We start from the raw sequence: 23,970 nt of genomic DNA on the forward strand, positions 1-23,970 counted from the left end.
TACATATCAGAGGTGCTATCTAAACGTGCGGGGATACAAAACATTCTCAGGATTAATCCAGAATAATAATGAAAAAAAGGGAATGGGTTAAATAGTCAATCATTAACAGTGGTAATAAAGAGGATACAGATGCAGATTGAAGTTATGTCAAAGTGGCATAGCCTAATGCATCAATTAGAAAAGAACAAAGAAATGCTATATACACCTTGAACATTGTTATTAAGCATACAAGGTGGGAACGTAGCATGGCAGATATAGTTAACATTGGAAATAATTTACTTTGATTAGGAGTGTAGTTTTAGATGGCCTTCATAATGCTCATTTAGAACAAAATATAGAAAGCAAGATTCTTCACTATGTTAGCATAAAATTTGCCCAGCAGTATAAATTAAGATATACACAGGTTACACACTGACAAGAGAAATGTATCCAGACTGTTTTAATGGTCAGTATTAATTTTTAGTACCAGAATGAGTGAGTTAATCAAAGATTTACTGGCAGGAATACCCAGTTTCTCTTAATTATATTTAGTGTAAAGGGTACCTGGAGTAATCCGATGGTAAATCGAAGGCAGTTATTCCCCCTGTGACTAGATTCAAGTTATGCAAATTGCCAGCTGGAACTAGTCAAAAGAGGAAAATGGGAGACATTATGGCAAAAACCAAAACTGAGGAATGAAAACACATAAATTATATATGGAGTTTGTAGACTGTACACAGCAAGATGAAAGAACATTTTTTTTATTCTACTGAACTTGCTCATGTTGAGCTATTTCTGCTCCATCCATGTCACATGTCAGGTCTCTGACCGTCTGGTATTAGGGGCATTCTTGGCATCAGACATGATCCCTAACACGTTTAAGGATTCTTTAGCTGCTTTGGGCTGGTGAGGAATTTAGTGGAGTTGTAAAATTATTGGATGGTGTGGGGATTAGGAGAGACTTAGCTCTCAAAGTCTCTTTCCATTCCAACAAAGCCCCTTTGAAGTTGAAGCAATTAATTTGCAAGAAATTGTAAAACGTTAAGGGACCTTTCTCCCAAGCTCAGAAAGAAGCTGGCATTTTCCTAGGTTCCCGTTCACCTTGGTTGGGGGGGGCGGAGGGGGGGGGGCGGATCAAACTATCAAAGGTCAATTTGAACTTTTAGGTTTCAGTTGTAGGGTTGAATGGGGCCTTTTAACCTTCAAGAGGCAACTATTATCAAGCAGGGCTATTTCTTCCAGTGACAGTTGTTTAAATTCTTAAGTGAGTTGTTGACATGTCTTTAACTCTTCATGGATACTAACAATCCTAGAGTATTTGCATAGGTCCTGGTTGTCCACATTGTCCAGCTGGAAGGAGAACTATTAGTCCAGCAGAGTAAATAAACAATCAAATGTTCAAACTCCAAAGTTGGCCTATGTGTTTCTCCTGTTGCTCTTGACCATATCCAGTTCCTTCTCCATCCTCTTAAGGAGTGATTCTATTTCCCTGTTGGTGTCTTCCACTACAGATTATGTGCTGTATGACTTTCTGAGAGGTCTGAGTTTTTAGTAACAAAGTCTTAAATTTATCCATTGCAAAGACCTTGTCGGGATTACTGCTACTTAGTACTATGTGGAGAATAAAGTTGTCAAGCTACTGTAGTGGGGATCTATAATTCTTTGCCGTACCAACTTTGGATCACAAATATTGGGCAAAAGCTCACAGCCAAACACTGCCTCATTTCCCCAAAAGGGAAAGCATACGTCAGAAGCTTTTGCATATCTCCTAGCAGCAGGGTGCAAGCTGCATTGTCGGGGGCTTTGAATCTGCCAAAACATAAACTTCAATCAATTATTTTACTGGAAGCAGTGTATGTTCAAAAATTAACAGTAGAGGTGTAGGAGAAGTAACCTTGTGTCAATACAGTCTTCAGCTTTGAAGAAATATGAACATGTTAGAAAGACTGATAACATACTTGTCAATTGGAATACTTTGTCACAGTTACAATGAGATAAGAAACCAGGAAAGGAATGGGTTCAGCACTGACAGAATTCCTTTTCAATTGGTGTGGGGTATCCATTTTTCTCAAAGCCTCCTGTCAGGATTTTAGATAAAAGAAATTCAGAAGAGGTTCCAATTTTGTCTCTGGCATAGGGTGTAAATGATGCTCTGGATCGTGATTTCAATGCAAGCATTTTTTGTTGCAGAAGTTTATTGACTGTCTTAGCACTTGCAGGAGTTCAACTCGACAGCATTCATTGCCTTGGTCCACCTTATTTTCCTTTTAAAAAATGAATTTGGCACAAGAGTTTAATAAAACAAATGGTGGTAGGAGTTCTCAGGCTGTAGGTAACTGTTGTTTCTCAGGTTACAAAAGTAACCGTCAATGTATTAAAATACTGAAGTCTTTAGATTGGTTCCTTTGACAGGCTTCACTCATATCTAGCTCTCTGATGGCAGTCACTGTTTCTACAATATGTATTTGCATATCTTTAAGACATTAAAAATCTTGCGTCTATGTGCATTTCCTGTCTATAAAATGTTACTTCCTGTTATGATGTTTTTGTCATAATTTGTACTAACTTTTTCCTCCATTATAAATTCCAAAGTCCATATTTATAATGGAAACTGCGTACGTAAACTTGTCACACTGTAATTAGACCATCTTGTCAAAATCGAGAAGCTCTGGAGCAAACTCCCACAAAGACCCAGGAGGCCCTGTAAAGCCTCCGTTTTACATCTGCCATTTTCTCAGCCTGTATTGCAGAGAAACCCCTTTGCTCCAACCATCTCTGCTTCTCAAATTGCCCAAGTTTTGCTACTTAGCTAAAAATAATATCAAATCATTGTATCATATAAAAATAAGGGAATGCACTACTTAAAATGGGGACTGAACTACATTGGTGCACTCTGATACAATTATCTCCTGCCCTCTTCACCTGAAGACTGCACTTAGTCTTGACCCTCAGTGTGCAACGCAACAGGGGATCAACTAGTCCTTACTATACCTTTGGAGTATGCAAGATTAAATGCAGTTGGCTTAAGTATCAATACTTGTTTGAATTTGTTCAAAATAACAGGTGGGTGGAAAAAAGTAGCAGGACTTCTGTTTGATTGTTATATTTCAAAACCTCAACTAAACCTCCTCGATTAAGTAATAGTCTTGTAGCTCAGTTGTGCTGTCTGCCTACACATTTCTAGTAAAACTCTGCTTGTCTACTAAACCAAATTTAGCTCAGAGGATTTCTTTGCTACAGGATACCGGATCGTTTACTGCTTAAATGACTGACTTTTTTTCCAGTAAGCTATTTTTAGTGAGGCCGGTACAACCTCACTAATACAGTGTGGCTACCCATCTGTGTCTGTAACTAACTGTGGCTATCCTTGTATTATTGTACAGATTCACTAATTTCTGTCAATTTTAGGTCCACTTCAATTTGAAAGCAAAACCCAACAGGTTTGGACTACTTCAGAAGTGGGATAATTTGTAAACAGAATATTGAAATACATTTTAAACCCTAGCCACACTGAATTGATAACTTCAGGGTTTGTCCCAGCCTCGTCTTTTTCTAATTTCCCTCCTATCTCCCCTCATGTTCTCTCTGAGCTCATCTTGTCCCTGAGACCCACCCCCTGTTCCCTTGAACTCATTGCCACTAAACTGTCGACCACTTTACTGGCCCCCATGCTATCTGACATTGTCAATGGTTCCCTTTCCTTAGGTACTCTTCTCCCTCCTTCTAAACCTCCATTACCAACCCCTACTCAAAAAAAAATAAACATCCTTGACTCTCTGTCCTTGCAAACTACCACCCATCTCCAATCTCCCGTTCCTTTCTAAAGTGCTTGGACGTGTTACTGCCTCTCAAATCCGTACTCATCTTTCCTGCAGCTCCATGTTTGATTCTCTCCAATTAGGTTACCCCCCTTGCCGCCATAGCACCAGAACAGCCCTAGCCAATGGTGCATTTTCTCTCCTCGACCTCTCTGGAGCCTTTGACATGGTTGACCACGCCATCCTCCTTCAACGCCTCTTTTTCGTTGTCCAGCTCAGTGGGCCTGCCCTCGCTTTTTCAACTCTTACTTATCCAGTCATAGCCAGAGCATCTCCAGCAATGGCTTCTTAACCTGCTCCAGCATTGTTACCTCTGGAGTTCACCAAATATCTATCCATGGCCCCCTCCTCTTCCTCTTCTACATGTTGGCTCTTGGCAATTTCATTCACAGAAAATGGGTCAGCTTCCCCATGTAAGCTGATGAGACCTAGCTATACCTCTGCACCACTTCCCTCGACCCCCCACTGCCTCTGTACTGTCAGTTTGCTTGTCCAACATTTAGTCTTTGAGCAGCAATTTTCTCCAGATAAACATTGGGAAGACTGAAGCCATCACTTTCGGCCCCCACCGTAAACTCTGTACCCTTGTCACCGATTCCATCCCCCTCTTTGACCATTGTTTCAGGTTGAACCAGACTGTTTGCAATTTTGGTGTCCTATGTGACCCTGAACTGAACTTCCAACCTCCTGTCCTCTCCATCACAAAGACCACCTACTTCTACCTCCATTACATCATCCACCTCCGCCCTTGCCTCATCCTATCTGCTGTTGAAACTCTTGTCCATGCCTTTGTCACCTCTGACTCGACCATTCCAATGCTTTCCTAGATGGCATCCCATCCTCTACCCGTTGCAAACTTCAGCTTATCCAAAACTCTGTTGCCCATAATCTCTTCAGCACCAAGTCCCGTTCACCCATCATTCCTGTCCTTGCTGACCTACATTGGCTCCCCCAAAACCTCCAATTTAAAATGATCATCTTCATGTTAAGATCCCTTCATGGCCTTGCCCCTCCCTATTTCTGCTATCTGCTCCACCCTTACAACCCCTCCTGAACTCGCTGTTCCTCCAACTGTGGCCTTTTGTGCAATCCCACCTCCCTTCGCCCAACCAGTGGCTGCCACGCCAACAGCCATCTAGGCCCCTTGATGTGGAATGCCCTCCCTAAACTCAGCTGCCTCTCCACCTCTCCTTAAGACCCTCCTTGAAACCCACCTATTCAACCAAACTCTTGGTTCCTCCCCCCCACCCCCTGCAAATATCTCCCTTGACTCAGGTGTCCATTTATGCCTGATTTGGCCTCCGTGAAGCACCTTGGGATGTTTTTCTACTTTCACAGTGCCATATAAATGCAAGTTGTTGTTACAAGCAAAAATGCTCCCGCTGTGTTTAGATTGGGCCTGTGAAGTTGGATGTCAGTTGTGGATGACTGGTCATGTTGTCATAGTGCCTTTTCTTTGTATCTGGACACTAAAGTGATGTCACCACAACAAACTACCTATTCCCTGCATGTCTTCTACTGACATTTATAAGTTCATCCAGAAAACCTTTTTCACCCAGGGATACAAAGTACAACATTTCAGTGGTAAAGGAAGATTTTGTTAATGTAGCTTTATGTTTTTTTTAGCTATTGTGTTGTGTGCAGTTCCAGAACTGTTCTTTAAAAAAAATGATCTCCAGTATTGTACCCAATGATATATTGATAGTTGACTAAATGAAGCATTATGATACTGAGTAGTGAGTTTTTTTTTGTCTGTGGTAACTGTTATTGCAGTGCATGTGGCTGGGATCATGCTGTCTGCCTGCACAATTCTTGTAATAACCTGTTTGTCTAATTAGCTCAGAGATTTTGTGTGATCCTGGATACTGGCTTTTTTTTAATTGCCTACATGACTTTGTTTTTTTTCGTTGTTGAGGATGCTATTTTTAGTGAGGCCTGTACAAACTCACCATGACAGCGTGGCTGCCCGTCTGTCCCTGTAACTGACCATGATAGCGCGTGAAAACAATTAAGTCCCGGGTGAACTTTAGGACAGTGTTAGATTTTTGGGTTGGGAAATTTGCCATCTAATTGAAACAAAGGAATGACACCAGGAATGCTGAGAAACATTATCTTTGACTATGGCTGCTGTTCTGTGGGAAGAGCTCAAATCAGCAGATTACAAGTTGACAATGCAGTTTTATGTACTGAAGCTCCGCCCACAGTGTGGTGATTATTGTGGCTACAGTGTAAAGAGGTCTCACTGCTGTTCAGCAAGATATGTATGTAGGAATGTGTATTTATTTATATACCGTGTATTCCTGATCCTCAGTACATAGTTACACTGAAATGAAAGTCTTAGATTTTTTTTTTATGGAGCACACATTTATCCATAGCTTTGTATTATTTTTCTATTTGATAATCATCCCATCATTAGTACATTTAACTGTAACCTGTTTAGTTGGGAAACACATGCTAAAGGACCTATTAATAGTGAAATGATTGCACTGGGACAGTGACTGTGACTAACGGTCACTCTTGAGTATCAATATCTGATTTCAAGCTCTCCCTTGGAGAAATGGAGGAGTTGGCGTGAGGTGTCATTTTTCCCCACTCACTCTTAGAATTGTGCTTCTTGATGTTGTGAACGTCTTAATGGGAGTAATTGGAATCAAAGGAGATGACTCTACTTACCCCTAGCTGTAATTTGAAATACCATGTAATGTTATGGTTTAAAACACAAAGGCCCAGCGACATTTTACTTTCAAACAGGAAGGGCTGGGGGATCACACAATCTGATCGGCTTAAGAAAAAGACAGCCTCAAAGAGAACACACGTTTGGGTGTGCTGATCAATCAAAAATAATCCCTGAGTTGACCTTGCATTATGTCAGCCTCGTTCAGTACCGTGTGGATTGTATGCACGTTTGATTTGATAATGTGCACCTAATTCTACAGAGAGCACAATTCTGATATAACAGATGTATATTTTTGGTCTTTAGTTATGAGACAGGAAACAGTTAAGCCATGCTAGTTGCAGAATGCAATCCACCCGTGCAGAGGCTAATTCGCTGTGATACCAAAGTGTTATTTTGCAAGATGCTATTTGTTTATTTTGCACTTTAAAGGGGCAATGACATTAATACACAGAGAAGGGCACAGTAGAGGTTCACACCAAGGCAGATATCGCATTTGCGGTGGCATGGACCGGCTGTGAACTCAACATGCTGGAATTGCCCTGGAATTTTGAGAGCAAGCTGGTCCAGGAGCTGAGCCTGTCCAAGCATCAGCCTCTGTGAGTATTGGATTTCTATGTGTGGCACTGAAAATCAGGGAAATTCCACTCTGGAATTTTGGCTGGCTCGCAATAGAAAGGGTTAAGCAAGAAGCAGCATCAGTTTTATGATGATTTAGGACAAGGTTATACTATTGCTAGCAATCTGCGACCGATATCTGTGGAGTGTAACACTCAAGGCAGCAGACCCATGTTACATTTGCTGCCTGCCCTTTGCTATGAACTAAGCAACAATGGACCTTTGTGCACGTAGACTTGGATAGATACACAGAGCCCTGCTCCTCAGGTCGCTCATTTTTATTATCAGGAGAGAACAGGCCAAAGTGTCTCATAACGTCAAAAGATTGAAAAATCAGTTTATAAAGTTCCTAGCCTGGATACTTTTTAAAATGCACTGGGCTGCAGTATCAGTGGTGTGAGACTGACTCCCTGTTCAAGGTGGTTTGTCTCTCTCGCTTCAGTGCAACCAGGAGTCAGATCGCAGACCTAACTTAAATTATGATGCCATTTTCATGTCGTTAAACACGCTTTGCATTGAGACTAAAGTAACAGTATAACTGCACCTTAAATGTTACCAAGGATTTGATGAAATCATTTTAATTGGTTGGCAAAATCCTATCCTAAAGCTATTAATGCAAGAAATGGTAAGACAGTGCCCTGGAGGGTATATGGCCCACTATTTTGTATCATTGGTGAATCTTGCTGTCAAAGATGGTGATAATTTGTTAATCTTACCTTTGTTATTTACAAGATTTGATAATCCAGGACAGTTTGAGATAACAAGTGTTGCAAACTTTTGTGTAAATGTGGTTTGTTTATCCAGCATTTTACTTAATCTGTTAGAATTTACCAGCAACAAATGTCAGAGTGGGGATGTATAGAACTTAGACAAATGAGGCAAGGCTGCCACAGGATTTCTCAAAATTCAGTATCCGAAAAATGAATGATGTATGTTTCATAGAGGATCTATTACTCTCTTTAATGCTGGCCTAGTCTGGATTAGTTCAAATTTTACATATCTCAGTATATTGTTGAATTATCCTCTGCATCCTCCTTTCATGGCTTCGTCCCTCCATATCTCTGTAATCTCCTCCAGCCCTTGAACCCTCCAGGAACTCTGCATTCCTCCAACTCTGGGCTCTTGTGCATCCCGCACAGCCTTCGCTCCACCATCGGCGGCCATGCCTTCAGCTGTCTAGGCCCTAAGCTCTGGAAATCCCTCCCTAAACCTCTCTGCCTCTCCCCCTCTTTCTCCTCCTTAAAACCGACCTCTTTGATCACGTTTTTTAGTCACCTAACTTAATATCTCCTTCGGTTCGGTGTCAATTTTTGTCTGATTATGTCCTTGTGCAGTGCCTTGGGACATTTTGCTACTCTATAGGCGCTATATAAATGCAAGTTGTTGTTGTTGTAGTTGTAGTAGTATAACAAAAATGTAAGGATTACCAGTATAGCAACGAAAAGAGAAAACCATGTGTGGCCATCGGAGATGTTAACTCTTTAAAAAGCTATGACTGGGTGTTCCTTGGGGGTTTATGTCCTCACTGTTATCTGAACCATGATCTGTAACTGTTTGGATATTGTGAAAAAATGGACAACATCTGTTCTTAACTTCTGTTTTTTGTTGGATAAAAGTGAATGAGTAGAATACTGTAAAGTAAGAACAAACTTAAAAACAGAACATTACTTTTGTATTAGACAAAAATCTTCAACGCCTTAAAGGGATATCACCATGCATAGTAATGAGTGGTGACAGAATAAGATTTCCTTGTCTGGTATGTGTTTATTCAATAATCACTGGTACAGATCCAACTCTTGTTCCATCAAATGCTATGATCAAACTGGGAACAATTTAAAATGTTACTGGTTTAGTTATATTCTGTTCACTAGGTTATTTTGTAGATTTTGAAATGATTGGTTATAGTTTTCTATCATTCAGCATAAATACTGTAGTTTAAGGAATGAAGTAATTGGACTGATGTGCATTGCATTTTAATGAGTGGTGTAAGTAAGTGTTGAGGTGGTAGCTATGGCTTCTCATCGCTCTACCATTGCCAGCCATCCTTCAGCTGCCTAGGCCCTAAGCTCTGGAATTCCCTCCCTAAACCTCTCTACCTCTCCTCCTTTTAAGATGCTCCTTAAAACCTACCTCTTTGACCAAGCTTTTGGTCACCTGTCCTAATATCTCTTTGTGTGGCTCGGTGTCAAATTTTGTTTGATATCGCTCCTGTGATGTGCTTTGGGACGTTTTTCTACATTAATGGCGCTATATAAATGCAAGTTGTTATTATTGTTTCGCTGGTGTGATCGAGCAAATTCCTTAAATTTCATTTTTAAGCTTTTTAGTCATTTTGAAAGAACGAGCTGTTCCACTGGCTCTTCACTAACACTGAAAGCTTACCGGGCATTTAGATGCCCATGGGTGTAAGCAGGTATGCGCCGAGCTCCACCTGCCTGACTAGAACATGATGTGATGGTGGCAGTATAACTGCATCACTCTTAAGTAGGTACCTCTCTCAAACTGGTACTTGCATATATAACTACACCATATATATAAGGATGTACTGTGTCTTTAAATGTGCATTTGTGTGCTGTATCCTTAAATGACCAGACAGTAACAAGAAGTTTGTTTAGTAGGTATGACTGTTTGTCACGAGATAGAATGATAGTCAGAAGCTAGGTTGGCTAGGAAAGCTTTGTCCAATACTGAGAATTTGTTTTAGCTGTGCTGTTAATCAGAAATTCTGAAGGGTGACAGAAATTGAACATTAGGAAAAGGGTCACAGATCCCTGTTTAATGAGACTTTCTAATTCTGAGAGAGATCAGAGCTGGACAAAGCTGATTAAAGTTCATGCTGGGTATTACTTCTACATTCAGATGTAAAGTTGGTTAAAGATTTGTTCAATAAGAAAGCAAGAACTCGTAACACTCAAGGCTTTACAAAAGAGTAGGTGAGAAAATCTTTCACTTAGAATTGCAGTGGATCTATTCCCATGACAACATGTTTGTGGCACATGTATAATTTTTGTGTCACCGTATTACTACGATTACTGACAAGTATCTGGGAGAGCTTTTCCAAAATCTTTTGTAACTCTTATGTATCGCTATAATGACCTGCCAATATAAAATATAAGAAGGATGTCCAAAATTATTAACCACTGCATCTGAAACTGTGCTATCTCTTATCAGGATGAATTTCATCCATTCATCGAGGCACTTCTTCCACATGTCCGTGCATTTGCCTACACGTGGTTCAACCTACAAGCTCGGAAACGAAAGTACTTCAAGAAGCACGAAAAGCGGATGACAAAAGATGAGGAGAGAGCAGTGAAAGATGAGTTGTTGAATGAGAAAGCGGAGGTGAAGCAGAAGTGGGCCTCGAGGCTGCTTGCCAAGCTGCGCAAGGACATCCGTCCCGAGTACCGCGAGGACTTCGTGCTGACCATCACGGGGAAGAAGGCTCCCTGCTGCGTTCTCTCCAACCCGGACCAGAAAGGCAAAATAAGACGCATTGATTGTTTACGGCAAGCGGATAAAGTTTGGAGGTTGGATCTGGTGATGGTGATCCTGTTTAAAGGGATCCCTTTGGAAAGTACTGATGGAGAGCGTCTGGTGAAGTCCCAACAGTGTAATAACCCCATGCTGTGTGTGCAGCCCCATCACATAAGTGTTTCAGTTAAGGAACTTGATTTATACTTGGCATACTTTGTTCAAGAAAGAGGTAAGTGGCATCATGATCAGTTTTCAAGGTTTAACTTACTCCTTTCCTCCACCGTAGCACTCCACAGTCATTGTGGAAAGATTGCAAAGTTTGTTTGTACAAAAGTTTTGCTTTTTAAAATGGTGATTTTACTAACTGATTATGTATGTTATATTGCTCGTCTGCAAAAATCCCGCATAAATAACAGGCAAAGCAAAACTTAGACGATCCCATTGCCAAACTATAGCAAGTGGCATTCATGTGGAAACACACTATCTGAATGTGTCAAGAACTTGATGGAGAAATGCTTCGTTATTATATTATTTTGGGTGCTAAAGTTTTGATTATACAGGTCATTTATTTAAACCAATTTTAATCCGAGTCCAGTCGTATATCTTTCAACTGCCATAGCCTGTTGAGCACATTTTTTTACCCGATTAACTATTAGGTTATAAGAAAATGTGAAAAACATTATTAACAAATTCGCAGAGCTCCCAGAATTATGTTCTGCTTCAAACCAGGCTCTTGCTCAAATCTTGTCAAAATAGAGTCTGCTAGGTTACAAATATTCTATGTGACCCTATGTACTACATTATTAAGGGAACCCACTATAGCCTAGAAATTAGTGTTACTGATAATAGTGAACGGATAACATTTCTTTGTTATTTTAGCCAAAGCGTTAACCCATTTAAAATAAACAGGTTAATGCCTACATTAAAATGGTGAACCCGAATGTATTAAAAATTCATCTGCTACTATTGCCAGCAGTAATTTCTAGCTTGGTGATTTTAATGCTTTTATCTAGTATTGAAACATAAAATTTGATTTTTTTTTAGTTTGTAAGTTATTTTAATGGAGGTTTGCTTTCCTGGAACTTCATGTTCCTGTGCAATCAGCCCCCTCGATTCCTGCGGGACTGTATTAACTGGATGCAAATAAGAGCCTCTCAGTTCTGCAAGTGAAGTACATTTCAAATTCAGAGGTTAAAGAGACAATATCTATTTTGTTCACATATAAGTTTATCAAAAGCCTCATTTACACTGTGAGGTGACTTTCCATTCTGATCTGAGCTGGAAAGGACACCTCCTTGTTTACGTATGCTACTGGACTAACCCAATTCATACACTGGCTGGTATCAAACTGCTAATCCAATATATTTTCTGTAGAATTACTGAGGGCAAAAAGTCTACCAAGGCTTGAATTAAGAGTATTTCTTATAGAAGGTGCAGTGCACAAATTCTGGGCTGAATCACTGTGTAAAACAGCGAATATTGTAATATCCTTGTGCTGTTCTTCATGGCACAGCATTACTTTACTGCTGCTAATTGGAAAAGCAAGGGACATGGTGATTTCGTACAGTAGGAGATGAAATATTATCCATTGTCCTTAAAGGACTTATAATTTGGGGTGTGGCGTCAGTTGAACTTAGCATGTCTCCGTCAGCAACTGCTCTTACATTTCAGGTCATTTGTTAACAGCAGGCTGGTTTCTCAGCATATCTTGTGCGGGGATTGTCTGTATTTGTTTTTTGATTGTTTAAAGACCCATTTAGAGTAGATAAGAAATAAACACATTGAATGCTATTGGCCCTTTTTACAGGTGAATGGGTTTGTAATTCAACAGCCAGGGGTCATTTATTTCTTTATAAGCCAGTTGGCATAATTTGTTTTAGTTATAACACATGCTGTGCAACTTTGATTTTCTATATTTTAAAATAATAGTTTCCCCATGTGGGCAAAATTTGGAGACATAGAAAAATAGGAGCAAGAGTCGGCCATTTGGCCCTTCGGGCCTGCTCCGCCATTCAAAATGATCATGGCTGATCGTCTAACTCAGTACCCTGTTCCTGCTTTTTCCCCATATCCCTTGATCCCTTCAGCATTAAGAAATATATCTATCTCCTTCTTGAATACATCTAATGACTTGGTCTCCACTGCCTTCTGTGGTAGAGAATTCCATAGGTTCACCACCCTCTGAGTGAAGAAATTTCTCCTAATTTCGGTTCTAAATGGCATACCCCTTATCCTGAGACTGTGACCCCTGGTTCTGGACTCCCCAGCCATCGAGAACATCCTCCCTGCATTTAGTATGTCTAGTCCTGTTAGAAATAGTCCTGTTAGAGACATGAAATAATAGTTCAGCTATCCGATAAAGAGGCCAGATGCCACTCTATTAGTCTTCGGAGAGATGCGAGTTAAACTTGTCGGTAAACTGACGAGATAGGGAAGGTGTGAGTACCAGAGAGCGTGATTAGAGCAATGCAGGGCCTAAGGCTTTGTGTTAATGGGGGAAGGAGAGATGGAGACAGTTCAAGTGATCTCTGGCAAGATGGGGAGGTGATATGATGATCCAGGAAGTGATGGAAATGCACTTGCTCTTCTTCTCTTCCATGCCTAGCAACACGTGAGGCAACCCATTTCTTTCATTGATTTTGCATCCAGCAGATCGTGCTCTGGGTTATTGCTGTAACGAACACCCCTTTTTAAGTGGATGGGTTGTTAGCCTGACCAGGGGGAGCCAGCTATATGCGATGGGAGGCTGTTGCCATGCCACGCCCATTGGGTGCTAGTACCCCGCTGGATGTCAGTCCAGTATTCAGAGGCCGGACCTCTGGCCTCCTGCGTGCCGGAGTTGCAAGGGAGTGGGGGAGAAGCCACTTTGCTCCCATCAGACATGAGTTCCCAAGTTGGATGTCAACCCAGCATTTGGAGACTGGAGCTCTCATCTCTGCTCACTGGGGCTGTCTGGAGTGGGGCTTGAACCGATAACCTGCTTCCTCAGAGGTGGGAATGCTACCAATAAGCCAAGGCTGACTCCACAAGCATCTCTTTAGGGTGAAATAAATATTCAGTAAAATTAAAATAATTGCCTGTTTTGGGACGATTTTATAGTAAAAGGAATTAGCAGCCATTTTGGATGAGGAACTGCACAACATAGTGTAGCTCACAGCCAGCATGGTGGTGTGAATCATAATTGGGGAAGCTCCAGATAATCAACCCAAAAGGTGTATTACGAAACCTTGTTCCTAATTTCTGTTAACTTGAGTATAAAACAACATGTACAAAACTTTACATAGAGAATTGATCTATTTTTCTATCTTCATGGTGAAAGGCTGTTCGGTGTGTGATTATCATGTCATTTCATTAGCAATGACATGATTGAGCTAGATCAAGCAGGAGTCTCTGCTCCCACACGTACCCATACAGTGTTTCATGAATCCAGTCTTCTCACTCCCTTCAACACACTCCGAGAAAAATGGGATCACTCATTTACTTAATCAACTTATGAGACATTTTGGGAAATACTTCCTTTTAAAAAAAGTCTGCCACATCTTTTTTAATATTTAAACTTTTTCTGCTTTCAGGACCATTATAATGAGGGCTGTAATGTTGGTTAGTGAGTGACAATCAATCCAATAATATAGTTTGATAACATTGCTGGAGTTTCCCTTCAACACATTATCACCGACAGCACTTCAACATCAATATGCTTTAGTTGTCATTGTGCAACTTTACTGACATTTCATCAAAGGTTTCAGGTCACCTTTATCTGCAGCCTCTGGCTTCATGCTCAGATTAATGACCAATTTGCAGTGGATAACGTCAGTGTGCAAACCCGCAAGAACAGCAGCAGAGCTAAAGTGTTAGATACTCTGGTACTGAGCACCCTGCCTTCAGCCACTTTATCTAAATGAAAATCAAGTCTTTCCTCGGCCGATGCTTTCATTACCCTTTATCTCAATTTATTAGTGAAAAGTTTATGAGTAAAACAGCTAAAAGATACACATCAGGTTTAGTTTGGATTAGTCATTTGTGTTTAGCATTTTCTAGGTTTTAGTCATACTGATCTGTATAGAGAGGTCTTCTGTACACCTCGTGATGATTGGCACAAACTGCCCTGTACTAATTGCTTCACTCTACCATAGCCATTTCTTCACAATGTTACTCCAGTAGAATCTTCAGCAGGTAGGAAGTCCTGTCGCATCACATCAAATTATGATGTCTGCAGAATTTGTTATACTGTCAGAGTACCAAGACCAGCATGTTACGAATATTAAGATCAGCACATTACACAGACCGTTTCCTGAGTGTGCATTAAAGATAGTGACCCCAAAATAAACCTTTATTGTTGGATTTGTGAGCAGATTGGATTCAAGAAAACAAAAATAAATGAACCTGCTTCAAAGGGATATTATTTAGAGCTTACGATGAATTGTACACTATTCAAAACAAGATGGCTATTGCTTTGTTCCATGTGCTACAGAGGGGTAGAAAGTAAACCAGCAGAATGATAGTAAGTGTTGCAGGGCCTGTTATGAACAATGGTTTTCAAAAAACCTACAGGTAAAACAAAAGTATTGGAAAAACTTTCAGTCAATCTCTTAACAATCTGTGTGGTTCAACAAATGTCAATTGGCTTGATATTAAGATGGCTAGAAGACTGAGTTTGTATTGTTACCTCAGAGTTATCCTGTGTTGTCTTTGTGTACAGCAGTCAGATTATTCAAATAATTTTTTTAAATCCCATTTTCTTTTTTCAGTGATTGCACAACCCTTCCAATCAGGTGACCTCATCCCCCATGATTCAGAAGCTGTACCTTTTTTTTATTCATTCATGGGATGTGGGCAAGACCAGCATTTATTGTCCATCCCTAATTGCCCTTAAGAAGGTGGAGGTGAGCCGCCTTCTTGAACCGCTGCAGTCCGTGTGGTGAAGGTTCTCCCACAGTGCTGTTAGGTAGAGAGTTCCAGGATTTTGACCCAGCGACGATGAAGGAACGGCAATATATTTCAAAGTCGGGATGGTGTGTGACTTGAAGGGGAACGTGCAGGAGGTGGTGTTTCCATGTGCCTGCTGCCCTTGCCCTTCTAGGTGGTAGAGGTCACGGGTTTGGGACGTGCTGTCGAAGATGCCTTGGCGAGTTGCTGCAGTGCATCTTGTAGATGGTACACACTGCAGCCAAGGTGTGCCGGTGGTGGAGGGAGTGAATGTTTAAGGTGGTGGATTGGGTGCCAATCAAGCGGGCTGCATTGTTTCAGATGGTGTCGAGCTTCTTGAGTGTTTTTGGAGCTGCACTCATCCAGGCAAATGGAGAGTATTCCATCACACTCCTGACTTGTACCTTGTAGATGGTGGAAAGACTTTGGGGAGTCAGGAGGTGAGTCACTTGCTGCAGAATACCCAGCCTCTGACCTGCTCTTGTAGCCACAGTATTTATGTGGCTGGTCCAATTAAGTTTCTGGTCAATGGTGACCTCCAGGTTTCGGCGATGGTACCTTTTAAGTAGTCTACTCTTGCAGATGGTGCGTGATCCGGGTTAGCAATTACCCAATTGCAGTAATCTGCATACTGGACTTTACATACACTTGTACTATGTTTGGAACCACCTTGGTAGGTGGAATATCAAAACACAGCTTACAAGTTTGACAAGCTAAAATAGCTAAAATATTTACTTACAATTTAAGAAGCATAAATAAACATTGTAAACAGGCAACACTAAACAGTACAATTTACAATGATAGTCAAAGATTAAGAACATAAGGGATTCATTTTATCCTCGTCACGCGTCTTTCCCTGCAGAATTTGAGGTGTAGTCTTTCTTCAGTATGAAAAACAAAATTCCAAAGAAAATATCCTTGCTTTTTTCAGCACTATTTTTTGGGTTCTTTGGATCTTTCCTTTTTCAGGATTCAGTGGGGACCCTCCCTCTGTAGCCAAGGAGATGGCTTTTTTTTAATCCAGTAATTTCTTTTTGATGTTCAACTACAAACAAACATTGGCGATATCAACATTCATAAACACAATTGGCAAGGAAGTTGGGTGATCAGATGAAACACGACAATATTAATTTCAGCAAACCATTAACAAAAGTGCTTTGTTTGCACAACCAATTTCACAGGGATCAAATAGCTTACCTAAACGCTTCTTGACAGTCCATACACTTCAAACATGTAACCTGTTTATTTAGTTGCAAACAATTTTCAACAAGCAATTAATATACAATCCCCTCTGCAGAATGAGTGACGTCATTCACCAAACTCAGCTACCACAACTGAATACATAAATTATCATTCCAAATTAATGATCTTAACCGAACACAAGCTCAGAGTTTATCCTCATTGGTATTCTAGATTGGTGGAGGATAGGGAGCAGGTGCCAGTAGCTTTAAAGAGACCGGAAAGAAGATACTTTGATTTTTGTTACATTAGGTTACAAAAGCATATAAAACAATAATAGGACATATTTTTTACTTTCATCAAGAACAGTATGAAATAAATTCATGATAGTTAACTCTGCATCCCACCCCCCTCCCCCAACAAAAAAATTGTAAACAATTTTACAACACCAAGTTATAGTCCAACAATTTTATTTGAAATTCACAAGCTTTCTGAGGCTTCCTCCTTCCTCGGGTAAATGTGGAAATGAAATCCTCGAACCCTTCACATTTATAAATCACAGAACAATACCTGGTGATTACAGATAGTCTTTCCAACTGCCCGTTGCCAAGGCAATCACAGTGTGCAGACAGATAGGTGTTACCTACAGGGCCACCGAATATACAAACAACCAAAAAAAAACAGAGAGAGAGAGGCAGAAACATAGAAACATCCGGAAGGAAGAGAAAGACAGCAAATGCCCTGTTATATTAAAAACAGATAACTTTTGTTCGCTGGTGGGGTTACGTGTAGCGTGACATGAACCCAAGATCCCGGTTGAGGCCGTCCTCATGGGTGCCTAAACATGATTACCTAAACGCTTCTTGACAGTCCATACACTTCAAACATGTAACCCGTTTATTTAGTTGCGAACAATTTTCAACAAGCAATTAATATACAATCCCCTCTGCAGAATGAGTGACATCATTCACCAAACTCAGCTACCACAACTGAATACGTAAATTATCATTCCAAATTAATGATCTTAACCGAACACATTATTAGTATCTTTAGGGAAACAATAGGCAAGGCCATCCCAGAGAGTTAGTTTTGTAAGAGTTGCTGTTTTGGATCTCTTTTGCATGACTTCAAACCTGTAGTTAATTTTGTTAAATTCCCTTTGTGTGACTGGATCTCCATTTGAACAAATATTGCAGACATTACCTGGCTGGTTACAGCATGCCAGCTACAGGATAATAGTTAATCTCCAGACTGAGGAATGCCTCTGGAGGAGATAAATTGCATTTGCAAATGAAGCTTTCTTTTTACTGGAGCAGAGGATTGGATACAATCCTAGAATAAGAAGTGTTAATCTGCACCTGCAGTTTCTCAAAGAAGGATAAATATTTTGATTTGGGCAAATATGAATTATCTGGCAGGTTTTGGAGTTGAGCATTGATTTTTGTTTTACTTTATTCTAATCCTCAATTCCCTCACTTTTTTTTTAATACTTCCTCTGTGGGATCAGCTCATTTCCCTGCAGCCTTCCACTGCTTGGATGCCAGGATAGCCTTGTCTCTGGAATCCACAATGCTCACAGTGTGGAGAGCCAACTATGTCAGTTTTAACTTACCTAGTATGGGACCCTGCCATAGGGTTTCACTCTAATAGATTGGGTGAGAACTGACTAAACTCATTCACAACTAAAACAGATGGATTTGAGTGACAGGCCATCCTGGGACTCGATCCCATAGCCGTAGACAGTTCACTGGCAGTACCATTAAATTGCTGCAAACACCAAAAACCTGCCAGGCACCGTAGATCTAATTCTGGCCATCTTGCTACTCGTTATTAGCCAACCACTGTAGGGTTAGCAGGCACAGCTGTCAGATCTGCACTGCTGTTGTGCCTTTTGTTAACCCAGAGGTTTTCACTATGGAGTAACAGAGCTGGGAATTATACCTTAGTGTATATGAGATCACCAAGTTCCCGTAGTGCTATACCTGGCAGTTGGTGTGTGAAAATCGGATAATATAATTGATTGCATGTGCAAATTTAGACTATTCAACAAAATATCCAAATAGAAAATGTAACGTCTGTTTCGATGGTTTGGATTTAAAATGGAACTTCTTGGCTGTTGGGCCAAGTTGCTACAGGGATAGAAAAAGCTAATCATAGTGTTCAGCTCAAAAACAGAACATGAAAGTGTTGGCAGGGATACAACATTGAGGTAAGAATAAGTTTATACAATTTATATATTTAAATGGCACCAAGAAAATCTGAAATGTTACACTTGTGGTACATGGTAAAAATGAGTTTGGAGCTAGCTTTAACGCCAGTAGTGAATAAAAGAGGGACAGTAGTGTTCACTCTTATGAACCTGATTTAAATGTGACTTAAGTTTGATTCAGTGCTGCTGAGGGTTTTTGGTGTTAAGTACAAAAAACTTGCTTTGCTCAAGTATGTGCCAGAGTATGATTTCATATACAGAGGACTTTGAATCATTGGATGCAGCTCTGGCAACAAGGAAGTGACAACTCTTCAGTGGAATGAAAGTCTTGGGCACATTTAGTACATTCACATCATTTCTCAATGTCCAAAGCTGCAAAAAATCTGGAAGGAGAAGATCCCTCTTAAAAAAAAAATATATCAATTTTAGTTTAAAATAAATATTGATTTGTTTCTGGTAAAATCAGGGTAAATTCTACTAAAGGGTATTTTGTTTTACTTAACAGAGAAGCTGTAAATGGTGTCATTTGGGTGCAAGTTACAAAAATATCTAACTGCTCCAGGTGTGCTGCATGTAAACAGCTATTAGCCGGAATTAACTATTTGTGATATTTGGCTGTGATGCTGAATACATTGGCAGTACGTTCTTCTGATATTTAATGGCTTCCAATTGAACTACATGCTGGAACAGTAACAGATCAAATCAACCCCTGTCTTCCCTTTAATTTCCTGTACTGGGTTCGTCCTGATCAATGTTTTTAAGTTCCTTAAGCTCTAGCCATTCTTTCCTGAGGGCCCTTCATCTAAAAGCGTAAGTGATCTCCAGTCAGCTTATTTTGGATTTATAAAATTGACAAGTACTGTAGTAACAAGAAATCACATGGCTTTGCTACAGTAAATGGCAGGAGCAGCTGCTGGCTTTACATCAGGTATTGCATGTACTAGATCAGGTTACGGATTCACAACATATTGATCATCTTTCAGCTGTATCGATGTGTCTGGTCAGAAGTAGCATTTCTGGTCCAGGGCACAGGGAGCTATGGGATATGTGAACTGGTTAAGCCTCAGAAACAGTTCATGCTGGTAGAAAATGAAGTAAAACCACCCATCGTCTATAAGCCCTGTTTGCATTGGCAAGCTTTTACTGATTGAATCCAATCTGTGGACCATTGTGTAATGCTGATTCCCCATCGCCCTCATTTTATCAAAGTCATGTTGACACGTACATGAGCGATTCCTGTCATTGCTCATTTCAGCAAATAAGTAGGCGTGAATGAAAAGTGTTACACTTGCATCTACTTTTTCATTAACTTTAGTGAAGACAGGAATTTCACCCCCAACATCTCACCCCATCAGACACGAGCTTCGGAACAGAATGACGTTGATATTCGAGTAGTGTAAATGCGATCCAGATGTAAGACAGCCCCAGTGCTGTCTTTGGATCTGGGTGGGGCTGGAGGATGGGGGAAAGGAGAGATCTAATATAATTTTTTTTAAAATTCTTCTTTTAAAGCTAATTTTATTGCAAAAACATATTTCTCGACACACCTGCTTTTAAATTGCAGAAATGAATCTTGTATTTGTGAAACTGATTTGAAGATACTATTTAGTTCTTCGAAAGTACAATTTTAAAAACTTTTCCAAAAGCAAGAAAGGTGCTAATGTTCCTTGCTGGTAGTGGCTGGAATCCTGAAGGTTTTATGGGAATATGATAATCACTGAACTTAAAATAGTTAGTGGCATCAATCAATAAAGGAGCAGTGGAGCTGGTAGTTTAGGAGTCAATATTAATTAAATATTCAGTCCAGTAACTGCTGTTAGGCTCCATTAGTATTTTTACAAAACGTGTCACTGGGTAGTGCCCTGTCTGATGCAGCATCCTGATTGTACAGCATGCTGTGAATACATTAAGTGGCACAGAGCTAGTTTATCTCAGAGTTAGATCAGGTAGTAACCTATCCAGGTAGAACATGTGCTATATCACTTAACCAAACAGCAGTGATCATGTAGCAGTTGGATCAATTCAGCAAATAATTTGGGACTGTCCTTTCTATGTGACACATTGGATGTCGTATTCTGCAAAATGTTACTTTTATTTGACAGCTTGAACCCTGCTTTGTAATCAGTTTGTATCTGTCGTCTGCACACCACGACTTTCAGAGAAGCAAGTATCTCAACAATCATGAGATCCTATTTGTTATCCCCACCTTATGTTGGCATGTAACTGTTATTGTCTCGCATGTATTTGACCTGGTGTCCCAAACACCTGCATGTTTTTCAATATTTCTGTTTCAAGCTGATATAGCCAACTGCTAATAACATCACACACGATTGATCCGCTGAGACAAAAACTACATGTTGCGTTATAGTGAATGTTCCAGGAGATTCTAATGTTAGATTTGAAGATAGAGAGTCAATTAAAGCACAGAGCAAGAGCCAAGGTCCCCTAATCAAGCATAAAATGTACTGGAACATTCATTATAATTGTTACTGGATTGATAGGACATTAGCAAATGCCAACCATTAAAAGCCGTTTAAGAACACAATTTGGATCTATTAAGCCTATTTTAACAATATACTCTTTTATGACATATTAATGCTCATTTTCTTGACCAATTAGACTTTATTGTAGTAATCTATCTGCAATATCAAACCACCCAAGTACAATGCTGAGCTGATGTTTGCTTACAGTGAAAAACACAGCAGTGAAGAAACTGAAGAAAAGTTGGTTTATCAATACACCAAGGGTAATTTTCACCAAATGTTTTAATTTGTATTTTCAACTCCTACAGTTGGACTTCAATCCTCGAGAAGATGAGAATTCAATCTATGATCGATAATTCTTTATTGCCCCCTGCTGCAGTTTGGGATCCTTTGGTCGTGAATGTGAAGAAGAGTTACTTTAAAAATTACGTTTCAAAAGCATAGTAAGTTTAAAAAAAACTATGTCTTAGACAGTACTTAGGATTCTAGCTTTGATGTTGTTTCCTTGTAGACTGTAAATATTAAGCAATGCGGCTCACCTCCGTAATTGATAAACACCTTGCATCCATTGTGTTGGAAGGTTTCTGACCTTGTTCTGACTGTGAACAGTCAGGAAGAAAGCAGAATGTCAGACACCTTAAAAAAACAATCGAGCTTTCTCAGAAGAGACGCTGCTGAGGCAGAAAGGCAGCAGAAAAAAGCAGGCTCAAAAAATTAGAATGCACAGGAGTTCTCTGTTTAAGTCAAGCAAGAAGTGGGGTAGAAAAGCGTGTTCATTCATTTTATGTGATTACGTGGAGATTAGTTGTATCAATTCAACAAAGTGAATCTGATCATACCTATTGCTTTGTGCTTTCACCTTATTGTATATAAAGGCAGCTTAATGATTCAAACCAAGTCTTGCTTTATCTAGTGTCGACTCAGTCTGCGGTTGGAGGGATTCAAAGACATACAGGTGCGCAAAACACACATATCTGATTCAGGTCAAAAGGGAGATTCATTGTTGCACCCATGGATCATGCTATTGTACAAGTACATATAGGGTGGTGTGAGTCCACTGCTGTAAAAGTAAGACAGTTAGATCACTTATGAGAGAGACTGACCCCTGAACCCAAGAAGGAAGCTATAGTACCTCTCCTCAGGTCTGCCATCTTCTTGCACATTTGCATTAGAGACAATATTTACTCTGGCAATCACTTCCTCCCAGCTGTACTGCTCTGCTCTGGGGAGGGTACCCTGGAGTACCAGACAAGGCAACCCTTCTTGCATCTACTTTATGCAGCAGCCCTTTCTTTGCTGCAACAGTTCTTCTGCTTGAACCTTCCATAATCAATCAAGAAACTCGGTTTTCTTCCAAAGTAGTTTTCTCAGCACTACCACTACTGCCCTCTAAAACAGCTGCGGCAGCCCTCAGAAATTCCAGTCAGGTGCGTTTGAACTCCTAGTGGTAGCCTGCTGGGCAAACAGACAAGCAATCACATTGCATAATCACAGTCACATAATCACAATCACAATCACATCGTTCACCTGACGAAGGAGGTAGCCTCCGAAAGCTTGTGAATTTAAAATAAAATTGCTGGACTATAACTTGGTGTTGTAAAATTGTTTATAATTGTCCAAACAAAGAAGTTGAGGCAGCAATAACCGTGTGTAACATGTTAGGTGGATGTCCCGCTGCGCACTATTCCCACGCTGATGACGCCCATATTGAAAATTTACAAAATAGTACAAACTGGTAAAAGGGAAACTCAGGACTAATGTAAGAATGCACTTCTTTGTGCAAATAGTGATTAACACCTGGAATAGTCTTCTGGGTAGTGGAGGCAAAGGCTCTGGAATCACTCAAGATGTAGTTAGATGCTGTGATGGGGAAACTGTAGGCTTAGATGGGCTGAATGGCCTCCCACATCTGCACCTGTGTCTATGATGAAGGCATAGAGGCTATGTGCACTTTCCATGTGTGCTTAGAACTGAGTTGTTACTCCCTGTAAACAGTCAATATTAATGATGAAATAACAGTAAATGCTAGAAATACACAACAGGTCAATTGGCATTTGAAAAGAGAAAAGACAGGTTAAAATTTCCAGTGTAGACTCTGCGTTTTCTAATGAAACATTAATCTGTCTTTTTTCTTTCACGATTTTCTGTTTTTATTCCCGATTTCCAGTAGTTGCAGCTTTTTTATTTTCTTTTTGAACATTAACCATGAGTTGCTAAAGTTGCAATATCTCTTTTCAAAGTAACCAATTTCTCAGTTTCATAAATTTATAATCAACACAAAAGGACGATCAGAGAACAGATTAGAACAATAAAAATAAAATATATTTACAGTCAAGGTAAACAGCAAGTAAACTGTGGATTTGTGTACTTGCATACATTTCATTTCAATCTTGCAATAGGTCATACGCAGTTTACAAAAGTACAGTAGCATTAGTATAATTAAACTGTTAGTTCAGCTGTGGAATTAAGAATAGTTAGTTTGAGATCTAACTGAGCATGCTGCTTGTCATAAGTGTTATGAAGTGGCCTGGCTTCAGGTTCTGGTAGCTAAACCCGTTTTATGAAGGGAGATAGCCTGGCTGGTTTAAGCTATTGTGGTTTACATTGCAA

At 40.1% G+C, this 23,970-nt stretch overlaps 1 protein-coding gene across 3 annotated transcripts in view; it reads left to right on the forward strand.

Moving 5' to 3' along the window:
* The window catches only part of nfic (nuclear factor I/C), a 396,187-nt gene that overhangs the window by 23,119 nt on the left and 349,098 nt on the right, over nucleotides 1-23,970 (forward strand). For all 3 annotated transcript variants that reach the window (XM_067968254.1, XM_067968253.1, XM_067968255.1), the window contains exon 2: nucleotides 10,261-10,792. In XM_067968254.1, the coding sequence (XP_067824355.1) occupies nucleotides 10,261-10,792 (532 nt within the window). The remainder of the gene's footprint in view (nucleotides 1-10,260; nucleotides 10,793-23,970) is intronic.

The sequence above is a fragment of the Heptranchias perlo genome, chromosome 29 (assembly GCF_035084215.1).
Source record: "Heptranchias perlo isolate sHepPer1 chromosome 29, sHepPer1.hap1, whole genome shotgun sequence".
NCBI lineage: Eukaryota > Metazoa > Chordata > Chondrichthyes > Hexanchiformes > Hexanchidae > Heptranchias > Heptranchias perlo.